Source organism: Armigeres subalbatus, chromosome 2 (genome assembly GCF_024139115.2).
Source record: "Armigeres subalbatus isolate Guangzhou_Male chromosome 2, GZ_Asu_2, whole genome shotgun sequence".
NCBI lineage: Eukaryota > Metazoa > Arthropoda > Insecta > Diptera > Culicidae > Armigeres > Armigeres subalbatus.
In genome coordinates, this window is record NC_085140.1 from 306,273,345 (window position 1) to 306,291,746 (window position 18,402).

The 18,402-nt window shown below is 40.3% G+C and overlaps 1 protein-coding gene and 2 long non-coding RNA genes across 3 annotated transcripts; all 3 read right to left on the reverse strand.

Annotated features, from left to right (window-relative positions):
- Positions 1 to 1,922: 1,922 nt before the first annotated feature.
- On the reverse strand, positions 1,923 to 15,721 carry LOC134216690 (uncharacterized). Its single transcript, XR_009980772.1, has 4 exons — positions 15,590 to 15,721; positions 15,159 to 15,521; positions 14,565 to 15,098; positions 1,923 to 2,280 (listed from the first exon to the last, which is right to left on the reverse strand). It is a non-coding gene; the product is annotated as an uncharacterized LOC134216690 (long non-coding RNA).
- On the reverse strand, positions 10,218 to 14,306 carry LOC134216232 (uncharacterized protein K02A2.6-like). Its single transcript, XM_062695180.1, has 4 exons — positions 14,237 to 14,306; positions 11,454 to 12,820; positions 10,603 to 11,392; positions 10,218 to 10,546 (listed from the first exon to the last, which is right to left on the reverse strand). The coding sequence occupies exons 1-4, from the start codon at positions 14,256 to 14,258 to the stop codon at positions 10,218 to 10,220; spliced, it is 2,508 nt and encodes an 835-aa protein (XP_062551164.1). The 5' UTR covers positions 14,259 to 14,306.
- Positions 15,722 to 16,617: 896 nt separating the features above from the next.
- On the reverse strand, positions 16,618 to 18,199 carry LOC134216691 (uncharacterized). The gene is made up of 3 exons (XR_009980773.1): positions 18,040 to 18,199; positions 17,837 to 17,963; positions 16,618 to 16,755 (listed from the first exon to the last, which is right to left on the reverse strand). It is a non-coding gene; the product is annotated as an uncharacterized LOC134216691 (long non-coding RNA).
- Between the last annotated feature and the right edge of the window lie 203 nt (positions 18,200 to 18,402).

The following is an 18,402-nucleotide window of genomic DNA, read 5'->3' on the forward strand; positions in this document are numbered from 1 at the left end:
AGTTCTTAGCACTTTAGTTCTTCTGAATTCGCAAACACTGTACGGCTCTTGCTGCCGTTTTTCACTGAGTATTTTCAGCTTCTTTAAAAGATTTTCACAGTGGTTTGCACTTCAGTTCACCTAAATTCTACACGGCTATTGCTACCGATTTGATGATTTTTTTCTATCACTTTTATATTTCTGTAGAATTCACTTGGATTTTCACTTTTAGTTAAAATGTGACAGTATGATGGTTATTTTCCCATCGTGGCTAAAATTTTACTCCGAAGCCGACCCATTTGAGTTTTGACAGATTGATAGTTATTTGCTGGGTGGTGCGGATAGAATCGATTTGGTTGTCAAAGTGAAGCCAAAATTTTCTATTGTGCCGGAGCCAAACATTGAAGATTGTGGTTATGTTCGTTTTAGACATTATATTGAGAAGTATTGTTATTATCTGGGGAAAAATATAAATAAACTTAGTTTGTATTTTGCATTCTTTTAAAAAAATATATTCACATTATATTTCGAGTGGAAAATTAGTAGGAATGGCACTAAAATGCACTTGTTGCGAGATTTCACGAGATTCAGCAGCTGATTGTAGCAGGAATGTATGTAAACCATCGTAAAGTCATGTAGAGTCTCGCGCATTTGTGCGCCTTTATGAAGCATGGACAGAGAAATTCGAAGAGCGGGAAATGTTTGACAGCCAAGTAACTGCAAAATAATTTTGCTTATGGGATTGATTTCAAAATATCCCGCTACTCGCTTGAGAGCACAAAAGCGACTCTATCCGCAGCACCCAGGTTATTTGGAACAAAATATTGCGCAGATTCCGCCATATTAGACCCCTGCGCGCAAATTATTTGCGTGAATATTTTCCGCGTGTCACAAACAAACATGAATTAACACTGTTTGCTGTTTGTTTGAGTAAACAAAAACACGTGTGTCCAATAAATATCAACATAATAAAACAATTAGAAAGATACTTTGAATGTATTGGTGTGCACGCTAAAAATTCAAAGCAAAACGAAGTTGCGCCAGAGTCTAAAAATTGATGCAACGAGCAATAGATTTGGCGCCAATTTTCTCGCGAACAAAGATTAACTATCGAGCTGTCAAATCTAACCATGTTCCGGAGCAGGGTTATTTTTAACCACAGAGAAATAACCATCGAACTGTCAAATTTTAACCAAAAGTTAAACGAATCGCTGGAATGGTTCACAGCCTTAATTACAGTCGGGATTCGCTGGTTGGGATTTTAATACTTGGGTCACTTTTTAGTTGGGCCTCCGCTGGTTGGGCCATGGCCCAACTAAAAAGCAACCGTACATCAAAATTCAATGTTAACACGGAAAACGGGATTGGGCGTCACTGTACATCATTTGTGACGTTCAAGTCGAAATACACGTGCTCAAATGGCTGTCAGTTGGCCCAACTAAAAAATCGAATTCGTTAGTTGGGCCGAGGTCGTGGCCCAACCAGCGAATCGCGACTGTACAGTTCAACCTACGTGACCAAGAATGCCTTCTCAGCACCTCACGATCGAAGTCCCAATCGATCGTATTCCCCGAATAAAATGAAATTTTACAACGATTTTTCTAGTAATCGTTTTTTGAGTACAGAAAATTATAATTGAATTTTTCATGGAATCATATAAAATACACAGCAAAAAAAGTTGTTGAATATTACATCGAAATCGCTGCAACCCGTTGAGTCCATCGATTGTTTAATATTACATCGTGCGATGTACTAGAGAGCTTGCTGTGTAATAAACAGGAGCGACGTAGTTTCTATCGATGTAATCAATAAGATGATGTAACTGAAGCGATGTAAACGTTTGTGATGTAAAACAATCCAAAATGCATGGCATTGAATGGAGTTTTTGGGTGTTTCGGTTCTCATAGTGCGGTTTTGGCCGTGTTTATATAATACAACATACATTTGCATATAAAATATTATTTGATTGTTCATATCATCTTATTTCTATCGGAATTTAAACAATAAAAATTATTACGATTTATGCCGATTTAAACCTATATTTTTTCATTTAGCTGAAGCGGCATGGTGCGCTTGAGCAGATTCGTAGAATGGTGAATTTCCCTGTCGATGATCATAAATTATGATTTGTTGTCCTGACCGTTCGTTCTGTTCCATCTAGCGGCAATATCAGCCGTCCATTTAACGGCAAAATGCAGCGTAATCGAACGAACTTTGGATCCAGTGAAATACAGTTCCAGAGTTACCGTATAAATAACATAATCGAGCGGCACGAAAATCGGTGCCATGTGATGTCAAATGCTGAAAAACGAAGCATATTTTAGTAGGGTTGGTGAAGAGCGGTTTATTTAAGATGGTCCTTAAAGATATTTATAGAATAGAAAAGAACAAAACTAATCCTGCCGGGGGGGTCCGAAGGAAATCCTTCTAGGATTCCGACCTTCTGGAATCCTAAAAAGAACCCCTTTTGGAAATCCGAAGAAATTGCTTATCTTGTAAAGGCTGATAATGGATTTTTCCAGAATACCAGAAAAATCTTGGAATCATTTTTTCAGAGATTTCGGCACAAATCATAAATGCTTTCCGACAAGAGTCCTTCAGGGATTCCGAAGGGAATCCTTTAGGGATAACTTTAGGAATTCTTTAGGTAGAGTCCTATAAGAAAGTTCCACTATGTGCCACGTTTGACAGGTCTCCTGCACGTTTGGAACACGCATTTGTATGAAACTGACAGACGACTCTGTTCCAATTCTGACACTTGACGACACTGTTATTATAGTCACTGTACTTTAGGGATTTCTTTGGGGAATCCTTAAGGGATTTCTTTAGAGAACCCTTTGGAGATTTCTTTAGGGATTCAAAGATTCCGAAAGTAATTCTGTAAGGATTCCGACGGCAATTCTTTAGCGATTTCTTCACGAAATTCCAAATCAATTCCTTCAGAGATTCCACAGCGATTCTTTCAGGGACTCCGAAAAGAACCCTCCAAGTACTCCTACGGAAATCCTACAGCAATTTTTTAGAGGGAAAGGGAATCCTTTAGGGATTCCAAAGGGAATCCTTTAGGGATTCCAAAGGGAATCCTTTAGGGATTCCAAAGGGAATCCTTTAGGGATTCCAAAGGGAATCCTTTAGGGATTCCAAAGGGAATCCTTTAGGGATTCCAAAGGGAATCCTTTAGGGATTCCAAGGGAATCCTTTAGGGATTCCAAAGGGAATCCTTTAGGGATTCCAAAGGGAATCCTTTAGGGATTCCAAAGGGAATCCTTTAGGGATTCCAAAGGGAATCCTTTAGGGATTCCAAAGGGAATCCTTTAGGGATTCCAAAGGGAATCCTTTAGGGATTCCAAAGGGAATCCTTTAGGGATTCCAAAGGGAATCCTTTAGGGATTCCAAAGGGAATCCTTTAGGGATTCCAAAGGGAATCCTTTAGGGATTCCAAAGGGAATCCTTTAGGCACAGACAAACAGACATAACACATTGAACATTTACGCATCAAATACATCATCGTTCGAACACTAACGACATCTGTTGATTTCAGTTAGTTGGGCAAATCGCGAACCAGATGGCGGTAGTGAGCAAACGTCAAACTCAAGCAAAAACGATGCGCGCGCCACGAGTGATCGATTGGCCAACTAATGATTATTTGAATTGGCCAGTAAATCAGTGAACGGTGGAAATTTGACGAGTGTTATGTCTGTTTGTCTGTGCTTTAGGGATTCCAAAGGGAATCCTTTAGGGATTCCAAAGGGAATCCTTTAGGGATTCCAAAGGGAATCCTTTAGGGATTCCAAAGGGAGTCCTTTAGGGATTCCAAAGGGAATCCTTTAGGGATTCCAAAGGGAATCCTTTAGGGATTCCAAAGGGAATCCTTTAGATTCCAAAGGAATCCTTTAGGGATTCCAAAGGGAATCCTTTAGGGATTCCAAAGGAATCCTTTAGGATTCCAAAGGAATCCTTTAGGGATTCCAAAGGGAATCCTTTAGGGATTCAAAGGGAATCCTTTAGATTCAAAGGGAATCCTTTAGGGATTCAAAGGGAATCCTTTAAGGGATTCCAAAGGAATCCTTTAGGGATTCCAAAGGGAATCCTTTAGGGATTCCAAAGGAATCCTTTAGGGATTCCAAAGGAATCCTTTAGATTCCAAAGGAATCTTTAGGATTCAAAGGGAATCCTTTAGGGATTCCAAAGGAATCCTTTAGGGATTCCAAAGGAATCTTTAGGGATTCCAAAGGAATCCTTTAGGGATTCCAAAGGAATCCTTTAGATTCCAAAGGGAATCCTTTAGGGATTCCAAAGGAATCCTTTAGGGATTCCAAAGGGAATCCTTTAGGGATTCAAAGGGAATCCTTTAAGGGATTCCAAAGGAATCCTTTAGGGATTCAAAGGGAATCCTTTAGATTCCAAAGGAATCCTTTAGATTCAAAGGAACTTTAGGATTCCAAAGGAATCCTTTAGGGATTCCAAAGGAATCCTTTAGATTCCAAAGGGAATCTTTAGGGATTCCAAAGGAATCCTTTAGATTCCAAAGGAATCCTTTAGGGATTCCAAAGGGAATCCTTTAGGATTCCAAAGGGAATCTTTAGGATTCCAAAGGAATCTTTAGGGATTCCAAAGGAATCCTTTAGGGATTCCAAAGGAATCTTTAGGATTCCAAAGGAATCCTTTAGGATTCCAAAGGAATCCTTTAGGATTCCAAAGGGAATCCTTTAGGGATTCCAAAGGAATCCTTTAGATTCCAAAGGAATCCTTTAGGATTCAAAGGAATCCTTTAGGGATTCCAAAGGAATCCTTTAGGGATTCCAAAGGGAATCCTTTAGGGATTCCAAAGGAATCCTTTAGGATTCCAAAGGAATCCTTTAGATTCCAAAGGGAATCTTTAGGATTCCAAAGGAATCCTTTAGGATTCCAAAGGAATCCTTTAGGGATTCCAAAGGAATCCTTTAGGGATTCCGGAGGAATCCTTTAGGGATTCGGAGGAATCCTTTAGGATTCGGAGGGAATCCTTTAGGGATTCGGAGGAATCCTTTAGGATTCGGAGGAATCCTTTAGGGATTCAGAGGAATCCTTTCCAGGGATTCGGAGAATCCTTCAGAGTTCGGAGGAATCCTTTAGGATTCAGAGGGAATCCTTTAGGGATTCAGAGGGAATCCTTTAGGGATTCAGAGGAATCCTTTAGATTCAGAGGGAATCCTTTAGGGATTCAGAGGAATCCTTTAGGGATTCAGAGGGAATCCTTTAGGGATTCAGAGGGAATCCTTTAGGGAATTCAGAGGGAATCCTTTAGGGATTCAGAGGGAATCCTTTAGGGATTCAGAGGGAATCCTTTAGGGATTCAGAGGAATCCTTTAGATTTCAGAGGGAATCCTTTAGGGATTCAGAGGGAATCCTTTAGGGATTCAGAGGAATCTTTAGGGATTCCAGAGGGAATCCTTTAGATTCAGAGGAATCCTTTAGGGATTCAGAGGGAATCCTTTAGGATTCAGAGGAATCCTTTAGGGATTCAGAGGAATCCTTTAGGATTCAGAGGGAATCCTTTAGGGATTCAGAGGAATCCTTTAGGGATTCAGAGGAATCCTTTAGGGATTCAGAGGGAATCCTTTAGGGATTCAGAGGAATCCTTTGAGGATTCAGAGGAATCCTTTAGGGATTCAGAGGAATCCTTTTAGGATTCAGAGGAATCTTTAGGGATTCAGAGGAATCCTTTAGGGATTCAGAGGGAATCCTTTAGGGATTCAGAGGGAATCCTTTAGGGATTCAGAGGAATCCTTTAGGATTCCAGAGGAATCCTTTAGGGATTCCAGAGGGAATCCTTTAGGATTCCAGAGGAATCCTTTAGGGATTCCAGAGGAATCCTTTAGGATTCCAGAGGAATCCTTTAGATTCCAGAGGAATCCTTTAGGATTCAGAGGAATCCTTTAGGGATTCAGAGGAATCCTTTAGGGATTCAGAGGAATCCTTTAGGGATTCAGAGGAATCCTTTAGGGATTCCAGAGGGAATCCTTTAGGGATTCAGAGGGAATCCTTTAGGGATTCCAGAGGAATTCCTTTAGGGATTCCAGAGGGAATCCTTTAGGGATTCAGAGGAAATCCTTTAGGGATTCAGAAAATCCTTTAGGGATTCCAGAGGGAATCCTTTAGGGATTCCAGAGGAAATCCTTTAGGGATTCCAGAGGAAATCCTTTAGGGATTCCAGAGGAAATCCTTTAGGGATTCCAGAGGGAATCCATTAGGGATTCCAAAGGAAATCCATTAGGGATTCCAGAGGGAATCCCCTGGAATCCCTAATGGATTTCTTCTGGAATCCCTAAAGGATTCCCTCTGGAGTCCCTACAGGATTCCCTCTGGAGTCCCTACAGGATTCCCTCTGGAATCCCTCTGGAATCCCTAAAGGATTATCTCTGGAATCCCTAAAGGATTATGTCTGGAATCCCTAAGGATTATCCCTTTGGAATCTCTAAAGGATTCCCTTTGAAATAGTTAAAATATTTTCTCTGGAATTTCTACAGGATTCACTTTGCAATCCCTAAAGGCATCGCTTTGCAATTCCTGAAGGATTCGCTTTGTAATCCTAAAGGATTATTTTTGCAATCCCAAAAGGATTCGCTTGGCAATCCCTTAAGTATTCGCTTTGCAATCCCTAAAGAATTTTCTCAAGGATTTGCTTTGCAATCCCTAAAGGATTTGCTTTGCAATGCCTAAAGGATTCCCTCTGGAATCCCTAAAGTATTCGCTTCGTAATCACTAAAGAAATCGCTTTGCAATCCCTAATGGATTCGCTTTGTAATCCCTAAAGCATTCGTTTCGCAATCCCCAAAGGGTTTGCTTTGTAATCCCTAAAGGATTCGCTTTGCAATCCCTGAAGGATTATTTTTGCAATCCCAAAAGGATTCGCTTCGCAATCCCTTAAGTATTCGCTTTGAAATCCCTAAAGAATTTTCTAAAGGATTTGCTTCGCAATGCCTAAAGGATTTGCTTTGCAATCCCTAAAGAATTTGCTTTGCAATCCCTTAACGATTCGAATTGCAATCCCTAAAGTATTCGCTTTGTAATCACTAAAAGGTTCGCATTGCACTCCCTAAAGGATTCGCTTTGCAATCCCTAAAGGATTCGCTTTAAAATCCTCAAAGATTCGCTTGCAATCCCTAAAGGATTCGCTTTGCAATCCCTAAAGAATTCTCTAAAGGATTCCTAATGGATTCCCTTTGGAATCCCTAATGGATTTCCTCTGGAATGCCTAAAGGATTCCCCTGGAATGCCTAAAGTTCCCTCTGGAATCCTAAAGGATTCCTCTGGAATCCCTAAAGGATTCCTCTGGAATCCTAAAGGATTCCTCTGAATCCCTAAAGGATTCCTCTGGAATCCTAAAGGATTCCCTCTAGAATCCTTAAAGGATTCCCTCTAGAATCCTTAAAGGATTCCCTCTAGAATCCTTAAAGGATTCCCTCTAGAATCCTTAAAGGATTCCCTCTGGAATCCTTAAAGGATTCCCTCTAAAATCCTTAAAGGATTCCCTCTGGAATCCCTAAAGGATTCCCTCTGGAATCCCTAAAGGATTCCTCTGGAATCTAAAGGATTCCCTCTGGAATCCCTAAAGGATTCCCTCTGGAATCCCTAAAGGATTCCCTCTGGAATCCCTAAAGGATTCCCTCTGGAATCCCTAAAGGATTCCCTCTGGAATCCCTAAAGGATTCCCTCCGGAATCCCTAAAGGATTCCCTCTGGAATCCCTAAAGGATTCCCTTTGGAATCCCTAAAGGATTCCCTTTGGAATCCCTAAAGGATTCCCTCTGGAACCCATAAAGGATTCCCTCTTGAATCCCTAAAGGATTCCCTCTGGAATCCCTAAAGGATTCCCTCTGGAATCCCTAAAGGATTCCCTCTGGAATCCCTAAAGGATTCCCTCTGGAATCCCTAAAGTATTCCCTCTGGAATCCCTAAAGGATTCCCTCTGGAATCCCTAAAGGATTCCCTCTGGAATCCCTAAAGGATTCCCTCTGGAATCCCTAAAGGATTCCCTCTGGAATCCCTAAAGGATTCCCTCTGGAATCTCTAAAGGATTCCCTCTGGAAAAGGGTTTGCTTTGTAATCCCTAAAGGATTCGCTTTGCAATCCCTGAAGGATTATTTTTGCAATCCCAAAAGGATTCGCTTCGCAATCCCTAAAGTATTCGCTTTGCAATCCCTAAAGAATTTTCTAAAGGATTTGCTTCGCAATCCCTAAAGGATTTGGTTTGCAATCCCTAAAGAATTTGCTTTGCAATCCCTTAACGATTCGAATTGTAATCCCTAAAGCATTCGTTTCGCAATCCCTAAAGGGTTTGCTTTGTAATCCCTAAAGGATTCGCTTTGCAATCCCTAAAGGATTATTTTTGCTCAGGGGTGCTCAGGATACATGAGTGAGTGATTGAGTGTAGCATTTGGCAAATCACACCAGTTATTTTTGCACTAACACTAACTGGCTCGAAACTGCTAACACTATACCGCAATCCTCTAGGGGAGCGAACACTTATTACCTATAATAGGTACTTTCAGCCCCCTCTTCCCTTCGTAAGTCCTTACGGGAAAATGTACAAACAATGGTGTATTATTTAGATGTGTAACGATCGTCTTCACAGCACTATACACAGCGAACCGGTCGATCTCGCGTCCGTCTCTTAACTGCCTGCTTGTTGCATTCGGCAAACCAACGAGCCAGGCAAGCTTCTAACATTCACTCATACTTACCCGTGTGTTCACCAATGTACTACGCATACTGTTGACACTGATGTGTCACATCGGTACATCTCTCCCATCACTTAAAGACAACAACAGTATCAATTAGAAGCATCTCTTTATTTTTAAAGTTTTAATACAATATTTGTCCATATGCTTATACAAAGTCCTGCAACTTCTTGGGTCTACGGATTTCCCTACGATGTCTGTCAACAGTGTCATTAACGCTAGTCAGATCTTCATTAAATACGATCTCATTATCACCCGATTGAATCTCAGCGCTTGATTCCCCCACTTTCCGCAGTAACTTAAAGTGCGTACTATTTCTAGCATATCTCTTCCCTGTTTCTTCAGAATATACTTCAACCTCTCCCCCTTTTATATCCACTACCACGAACTCTTCATTGCCAAACGTTGGTTGTAAAGATCCTAACTTCAAGTTTCGCATAATTACTACATCTCCTTTCTCGAGTTGGTGTGTACATACATGACGTCTTGTATCCGATCGAATTTTATGCTTTTCTTTCATGACCATGTCCCGATCCTTTGAGTATTCCAGAAACAAGTTGTCGTTTTTGTGAATCGAAGGTAACCAGTTTTTCATTTCGCGTCCAAATACCATTTTTGCAGGTGATACACCTGTGGTCTCTTGGGGTGTTGAATGATACATGATAAGGTAGTCCATTAAATCTGCTTCCCAATTAGTGCCTTGAATAACACTAATCTTGATTCTTCGACCTATATTCCTCATCTGTCTTTCTACAGCTCCGTTTTGTTCCGGCCAATACGGTGTAGAGAGATTCAGATGAATGCCGTAGCTGGTGCATAACTGTTTCAGCTCAGCAGATCGAAACTAAGGGTTCATCATCGGCAGTTATTGACCGGGCACTCCCAGTGACGCGAACATTTTCAATAGAGCACTGATGACTTTTGGGATGTCGCAGGTTTCATAACTTCTACTTGGATGAAACGGCTGGTGTAACATACCACGACAAGCAAAGATTTTCCTTCTGGCAATCCTTCCTTGAAGTCCATAGCCAGATCTTCCCAGGGTTCGGTAGGAGTTCGACGACCAATAGGGTTTGGCTTATCCGGTAGAGCCGTCATTTGGCACGGTTTACAAGTTTTGACTAACTGTTCCACAAGTTTATCCATTCCAGGGAACCATACTTTGGACCGCAGATGAGCTTTTATACTTGTGACTCCTTGATGTCCAATGTGGGCTAAACGAACAATCCTATCGCGTAGTTTAACTGGAATCACAATCCTATCTCCTCTCAGCAATAAATCGCCATAGCACAGGAGGTCATCTTTGATTGTAGCAGCCTTGTATGGAAGATCAACTTCATCCCACTTTCCGGACGCAATGGCCGATTTTACTTTGCCCAATTCATCATCTTCCAGCGTAGCTTTCTGAAGTTCCGCTTCACCAAGTGCAGATGGTTTCACTTCATTGACTATCCATTGAACAACGTCCTGTTCTCCAGATGAGAAATCATCGTTTACAGCCATTCTGGAGAAAGAATCAGCCAAATTTTATCTCCTGGCTCGTATTTGACTTCGAAATCAAATGCTTGTAGGCGCAAAATCCATCGCTCGATTCTTGCTGACGGTTTCGATTGGGCTGGTTGAACAGATACTGCAAGGGCTTGCAGTCCGTTATTAGGGAAAAATGTCGACCGTATAGATAAATGTAAAATTTTTCCATAGCCCACACAATCGCATAACATTCCCTCTCGGTCTGACAGTATTTCCTCTCGTGACTGGCTGAGCTTTTAGACACACAGTAGATGGCACGAGATACTCCATTTTCAATTTGAATTAAAATGGCGCCAACTCCTACGGGACTAGCATCTGTAACCAGGTAGGTATCGTCATGTGGGTCAAAAAACCTAAAGTTTCAATTCTACCCAAAACTGATTTAATTTGCTGTAGTTCGTTTGAATGATGTTTGTTCCATACAAATGTCGATTCCTTCGTCAGCAAATTACGCATTTCAGATGTTTTTGTTGCCAAGTTCGGAATGAATTTCCCAACAAAATTTATCATACCTAGCAGAGATTTCAACTCTGTTAAATTTGTAGGCGGCCGCAAATCCAAAATTGCTTGAATTTTATCTTGAGTTGGTCTAATCCCATCAACAGATACTATATGACCGAGAAATTCAAGTTCCGTAACGCCAAAAACTGATTTTTTATCGTTAATCTTCATGTTAACCGACTTAATCCGACGTAATACTTCCGCCAGTATCTCATCATGCTCTTCTTCGGTACTAGCAAAAATTAGTAGATCGTCCATAAACACAATCAACCCTTTGATACCTCGAAACAAATTCTCCATTTCCCGCTGAAATAGTTCGGGAGCAGACTTAATGCCGAACATCAGCCTGCGAAAACGATATACTCCACTTCTTGATACAAATGTGGTAATTTTCCTACTCTCCGACTCTAACTCGATATGGTAATACGCTGACTCAAGATCTATTTTCGATAGTTTGGCAACCTTGCGAATTCCAGCTATGGCGGTATCAATGTTGGGCATGGGATAGTTCTCTCGAATGACCGCCTGATTGGCAGCCCGCATGTCAACACAGAGTCTTATCTTTCCATCACTTTTTCTAACAGGTACAAGTGGCGATATCCACGTGAACGGGGCTTCAGCACGTTCGATAATCTTTTTATCGATTAAGTCCTGTATGACCTTTAGAAAAAAACATATTTTCGTAATCATAATAAAACAAAAAAAATATTCGTGTTCCTACCTCTTCAACGTCAGCTTCCATTGATATAGGTAAGCGTCTTGCAGCCTGCACAATCGGTTTGATGTGTTCATCCACTTGGATCTTCAAAGCAACATTCGGTATCTTTGGAAATTCCGAAATCGATATAGTTGAATTTCGTATACCGGTAATTTGGTTCACGCTGTATCCTATTTTGAGGACACCAAGTGCGAATGCCGTTGCTTTGCTCAGCAAATCCGTTTGGCCCTTCGGTGCAACCAGAAAATGTGTCCACACTCCATTATCTGCGCCGGGTGTTTTTATTTCTGCCTCAAACGCGCACGAAAACAATATTTTGCTATCGGAGGCGAAGGACTCTAACCGCACTTGTAGATCCCCGCCATTTCTTTCGCCCATAATGTTAGCACCAGCCGCCTTGAGCTTTTGATAGGTAGACTCTCGAATTATATTTGCCGGTGATCCTGAATCCACTACCATCTCTAACAGCAAACCCCCAACATCAAAAAGAAGAATTTCGGATGGCTCTCCATCGTTAACGAAAAATATCCCGGCAGATTGTGGTGTAGCATCAACCAGCGCACAAACCTTTTTATTCTGTTTCTGTGACGTCTGAGGTTCCTCCACCTTTCGTTTCCTACAGCTTGCTTTAAAATGTCCTCGCATTCCACAATTGAAACATGTTACATTCTTGGCAGGACATTTGTGTATTTCCTTCGCGATATGCCCTGGTCGATTACAATTGTAGCATTTCCTGTTGCCCTGATAAGAGGTTCTTTGATATCGCTGTTTCTCCGTAACGTTTTGTACTAATGATTGTACGGATGTCAACGACGATGCCTTGTCGTATTCTTTTGCATGTTTGTGAACCTCTTCCATAGTTTTTCCCAACTGAAGAACTTCCAACAAACTTTTTTCTTCAGTCAATAGCTTCTTTCTCAGATCGGTAGAGTAACAACCCTCGATAACTTGATCGATAATCATGTCGTCCAAGTCAACAAACTGACAACGGTTTCCTTGCTCTTTCAATCGGAAAATGAAGTTTTCGAAATTCTCGGAATGCTCTTGTTTCAATGCCCGAAACTGATGTCTTTCAAATCGCTTATTCAGTTGTGGTGCGAAATGGTTATCGAACGCCAGAATAGCTGATTCATATTGCAGAACTTGTAAGTCATTACTATCTGGTCGAATTGGAATACATACTTGCATCTTTTCGATTTTGTCATAGTGGGACTGTAATTCAATGCCCCCGATCACCAAGAGCAGGTTATACTTTTCTACATCACCGACAATACTATTAGCCGAAACAAATCTTTCAAATGCTCTTTTCCATTTCTCCCAATTATTCCTAGGATCAGAACCAACTGTAAAAGATGGCATCACTGCCGCATCTGCCAAAAACAAATATGGGCCCCAATTAGTTGATGCTCTTTTCTTTACTACTTGAAATGCTTCGAACTAAATATTTTCATTATATAATGTCACAGAAATAAATTTTATTTACTGATCACTGTATACTGCCCTTTTACACATCATAATAATCGATCCACAAACAATAACCAAACAATAATCAAACAACATTCATCGATTCTTACCTTCTATTACATTCTCATAGGTTTCCGTCATCATGCAATCATTCATCCGTAATCTCCAGTCCCGTATCGTTAAGAATTCCATTATCCCACTAACACAACATTACAGCACGGAGCTTTTTCGACAACATTGGATTACGCATGCAATTTCGAACCTTTTATCCATAAGCGCCATACGTAAGCTTCATACACCCGGCCTTCCAGCCCAAACTTAATTGTCTTCCATTTGAGAAACATCATTTCCACTTAGCTGATCGTTTTATTCTCCATAACAGCACAAAGCTTTTCTGTTCACATTGCACGAAGCCAATCTAAAATAACAAAGCACTAAGCGTAAGCATTCTACCAAAGGTTTGATCAATTTCCTTTTTTTGTTTTTTTTTTTCACAGTACAATCAAAGCATTTCTCTCCCACGAAGTTCTTTTTTTTTTTATTCTCACACTACTACAGCACGGAGCCGTTTTCTCATCATGCAACATGCTTCACCAATACACAGCACGAAGCTCGTCTCCAATTCTTATCCAAACTGTGAAGCTTTCATACCAGCACATAGCTTTCCTGTTCACATTGCACGAAGCCAATCTAAAATAACAAAGCACTAAGCGTAAGCATTCTACCAAAGGTTTGATCAATTTCCTTTTTTTGTTTTTTTTTTTTCACAGTACAACCAAAGCATTTCTCTCCCACGAAGTTCTTTTTTTTTATTCTCACACTACTACAGCACGGAGCCGTTTTCTCATCATGCAACATGCTTCACCAATACACAGCACGAAGCTCGTCTCCAATTCTTATCCAAACTGTGAAGCCATCCAACAGTAGCACCTACGAAGCCACCCTCGACCATGAATGTTGATTCTTACACAAACACTACACATGCCATACAACATGCATCTCTCTTTTCTTTTATCTGCAATACGCAGCTCCACACGGCACTGATCATAATCTCCCTTTACAGTAAATCCATATTCAGCAACAGAACAGTATCCACACACACTGCAAAAACCTCAGGCATCCGACTCGTTTTTTTTTTCATCCATCTTGGAGGGACGCCACTTTTCAAAATGGCCGCCATTCATTTAGTTTTCTTTAAAATAATTTATTATCTCCACGAATTTCACACAATTCAAACACTCGATACATTTTTATTTCATCTGACTTATTTCACTAGAGTTTTCGAAGCATTTCAACATATTTTCTCGTTTAAATTCACTCACCGATTTTTATTCCCGTCGCCATTGTAACGATCGTCTTCACAGCACTATACACAGCGAACCGGTCGATCTCGCGTCCGTCTCTTAACTGCCTGCTTGTTGCATTCGGCAAACCAACGAGCCAGGCAAGCTTCTAACATTCACTCATACTTACCCGTGTGTTCACCAATGTACTACGCATACTGTTGACACTGATGTGTCACATCGGTACAAGATGCTAGACCAACTCTCTGGGAATATTCCGACCGATCAGGAAAAACGATTTTAGGATGCTTCTAATTAAGATTAAAGAACTTGGTGCTAAAGAAAACTAATAACATTAAAAAAATACCTGACTCGGCGTTGCAAAAGTGGCTTGGGTGAGTAGGTTCTTCGTCATACTGTTGAATAGGGCAGCAACACGTACGATTTGACACCACACGACGGCCGCTTCCGTCACAGAGAAATTGCTGGTCTTCTGATTATCGATTGACGGCGGTGGTCATGATATCGGAGGTACTGCTGAAGTTCCATTACTTGGACTGCTGATGTGCTGTTGATTTCCGTAAGCACTTATAATTAAAGATGTTGCCGACAACGATGATGTGGAAGTGGAGGTAACTATTTTTGCTGCATCCCAGGTGGAGACCGTTTCGTCTGAACCAGCCAATATGTGAAGACTGGCGGAACTCTCCGTGGTTACACCAGCTCAATCCTTTGTTTTAAATCGCTCGAAAGTGGTTTGGACACATGCTCCGGCCATTCGTTTTTTTTTCTTTCAACTATCCGAACCTTTCCTGGCATACCAGACTTTTCTTGGTTATACCAGCCGAGCGGTTCCTTGATTAGGGCCCACGGCGAAAGATCTAGACACGATTTTCCTCTTCTGAAACAATAAGATAGATGAAAAGGCATTCGAAGACAAGAATTATTAACAAATATCTACCAAAAGCGGTTATTTTCCATTCGGGCTGTTTAACTCATCGAATCAGCTGTCGACAGTCGGGGAATATTCGGAACTGGTGCCGCTGATGACTCACTACGGACGGACGCAGCCGTGATCACCCAACCGTGCATGTATCCATTGTAAATGTGAGGGAAAACTCCTGACCCGGTACCAAAGCCGTGCAATCGTGGCTCACAAGAAGATAGCCTGTCGGAAATTCCGGCAAGCTCCGAATCAATTGCTGTGGCCACAATATACCGCTTCCCAGGTGCAGTCGTTCGCATACCAAGCCCGCATTGAGAAATCCCGCAACAAGTCACGCAATTTTTATTATGCTTAACGATAGCTTTCCATTTTTTTTGTCTGGAAACAAAGCAGAATCCATACGAAATAATTTGGAATGCTGAAAGTTGGTATAAACAATGACTCACCTTCTATGTTAGGTAGGAATAACGATATTCTTTAAGAATATTATAAAATTTATTCCGGCACGACACTTTCGACAATTTCCACTCGCGAGTAAAAAAAACATGGCGTGCGATTCGGGTTTGATCCAAAAGCAAATCTGACCAGTGTTGCCGAGATTCAATATTGCATTCTACTCAAATATAATATAGCATTCAAACCTGTGTAATTTTACACAACTTGTTTTGGCTGACTGGGTTGCATCTATTTTAGTGTAATATTAAATATTTTAGATATGAATAGTACACTGGAGCAACGTAAAAGAAAATTATCAATTGCAAACTGTGTAATTTTGAAGCGGTGTAGTATTACATCCAAATATATTCAAATATGCATTAGAAAATCGTTATTACATCGATTTTTTCGTACATCTGTCTGATTACGTCGATGCACTTTACAATCTTTTTTGCTGTGTACTGTACATTAATTATACCATGAATGGTATTTACTAACGAGCCTGGAAAAACAAAGAGACGCAATACTCCTACCTTTAACAACCTTGTGCTCGATTGGAACAACTGATTTGACAGCAAATGCGCTGTTCCAATTTTGACACTTCGTCTCTTTGTTATGAGTGCAGCCTCTTTAGTATTTACGATAGCGCTTATAATATTTTGGTTTTTGATGATACATTGAATGGGTTGTTAAGTATCGTTACCATTCAAAAACATCAACTTTTGCATATATTTTTGCCAAGCAATTTTACCATGAATCATTGGTTTATCTTCATTTTTGTTGCATGCGATCATTTGGGGTTTGATTGATTGATTCAACACAGACGATAAATAGTAAGATTTATCAACGATTCAGCTGTTAATCCGAATTGAACGGAGTGCGATAATCATTCAATTATAAGATTACTGTATTGTAATATGTATAATATTATTTCAGAAATTTCAATAGGATAATATCATAGATATAATAATATAATATTGATAATATTTTGTTTTTTTCCTCAATTTATAATAAAATAAGCCAATACTAAAAATTATTTGTTAAATTTGATTTATTGTCTAATATAGTTCTGCCACACTCGCCACCATCGCATCGCCCTTACTGAGCGCGGGAAACTGAATACATAAGCTGTATTTACGGGACCCTTTTCGTACGGATGTCCACTCAACAATTTCACCTGTAAATATTATAATAAAAGAAAGGATAGTGGTGAAGGAGTCTCTCTTATGCACTATTATCACAGAGAACAGACATGGAGGCTCGGACAAAATTTCTACCTCAACGCCATCGACATCGACATTGCAACTCACAATCTCATTTTGACAACACGATGGCGCTGGTATGCTCTTGCGTGCATAACAACACTAGCGCACAGTGGCATTTTTTGATGACGCTAGCGCTGATTACACACTTAAAATAAATCACCGAATTCGGTAAAATTTTACCGAAATCTCAACAGCAGAACTGTTCGGTAAATAATTTAACTGATTTTCGGTGATTTTGACAGTTGAGCAATGGAAAAAATTACAAAAAATCTGTAAAATTAATTACCGAACAGTTCTGCTGTTGAGATTTCGGTAAAATTTTCCGAATACGGTGATATGAGTTAAGTGTGTATGCACGGGATAACGGCGACATTCCAAAGTTATTCAAAATGAACAGTAAAAAGTTATCACAACATGGCGAGTGCAGCTTCAACGTCTGTTCTCTGTGCTATTATGTATACGTTTAAAGTGCGAATTGAAGCACATGTTAGGTTTTCCTGAAGCGTCTTTTTAACACTGCGTGAAAGTGGCGTTGAAAACACGCTTCGTGGGCATCTGCTCACTATTGTAATGATAAATTCTATGTGGAACAATGGAACGGACGGTCACGGATTTGACCGTTATGGCTGGTTTACAATTCGGGAAACGTGACACGGGATTTGGTCCCCCATGTATTTTCAAATAGACGGGAGAATCCCCAAATCCCCTGAAACTCAGCAGTCTGCCAATTCTACTGTTTTCGTCACCGTTCCGTTCTAACATCTAAGGACCAACCACTACCTAACATCGGTCCAAAATTTGGAAGGTTATTGCAATTGGTTACGCCCACATACGGCATCACCAGATACTTAATGATGAGGATCTCACCAGAGTCTCGCATCCTGGCACGGTCTGCAACAATACCGTTCTATCATTAGAACGACGTTAGGTTTAAACGTTTTTCACCTCGAAAACCACTTACATTAAAGGAGGGCCATCACACAAGATCATTACCTTGATACGCACCATATTCGCTGAACTCGAATTTTTGAATCCACTAGCTCAGCCAGGAGGAGCGTAGCACCGACGTTCGGTCACAACACTTTCCCGTGGAAGGATGATTCGCAGGAAATGGATGATTCTGGAAACGAAACAAAAATTGGAGAAATAAGATTAGATTTATTTACCATTTTAAATTAATGTATAGACCTACATACATTTCAGATTAGCACCGACTTCGAAAAAAAAATTCCGTTGACACTTCAACCTCGCATTTTACACTTAAAATGAAAACACTTCTTTTTATGCAGTCGGCTGTGAATAGCTACCCAAATTATATCATGTATGATTTTTTTCTTATGAGATTATTTTTCATTTCCCATTCCAGTAATCTTTATTATAAGATGTATAATCTGTCAATAATTTGGTATGATCTGGGTGGTAAAAAAGTTAATCATACACTGAAAACAATGTTGCAGTAATTTTAACCATTCAAAAGCTCTTAAAATTACCATTTGAGTATGTTTTGGATATAAATGTATACCTATTTATAACAACAACACTGTTGTGAGTTTTACCAT

Excerpts from the sequence above, each read along its gene's own strand:
- LOC134216232 (XM_062695180.1), bottom strand. The coding sequence starts at position 14,258 with ATGGCGACGGGAATAAAAATCG. Across the intron at positions 11,393-11,453 it reads TGGAAGCTGACGTTGAAGAG|GTCATACAGGACTTAATCGA; the intron begins GTAGGAACACGA and ends TTTTTTCTAAAG. Across the intron at positions 10,547-10,602 it reads GCAAATTAAATCAGTTTTGG|ATGCTAGTCCCGTAGGAGTT; the intron begins GTAGAATTGAAA and ends ACCTGGTTACAG.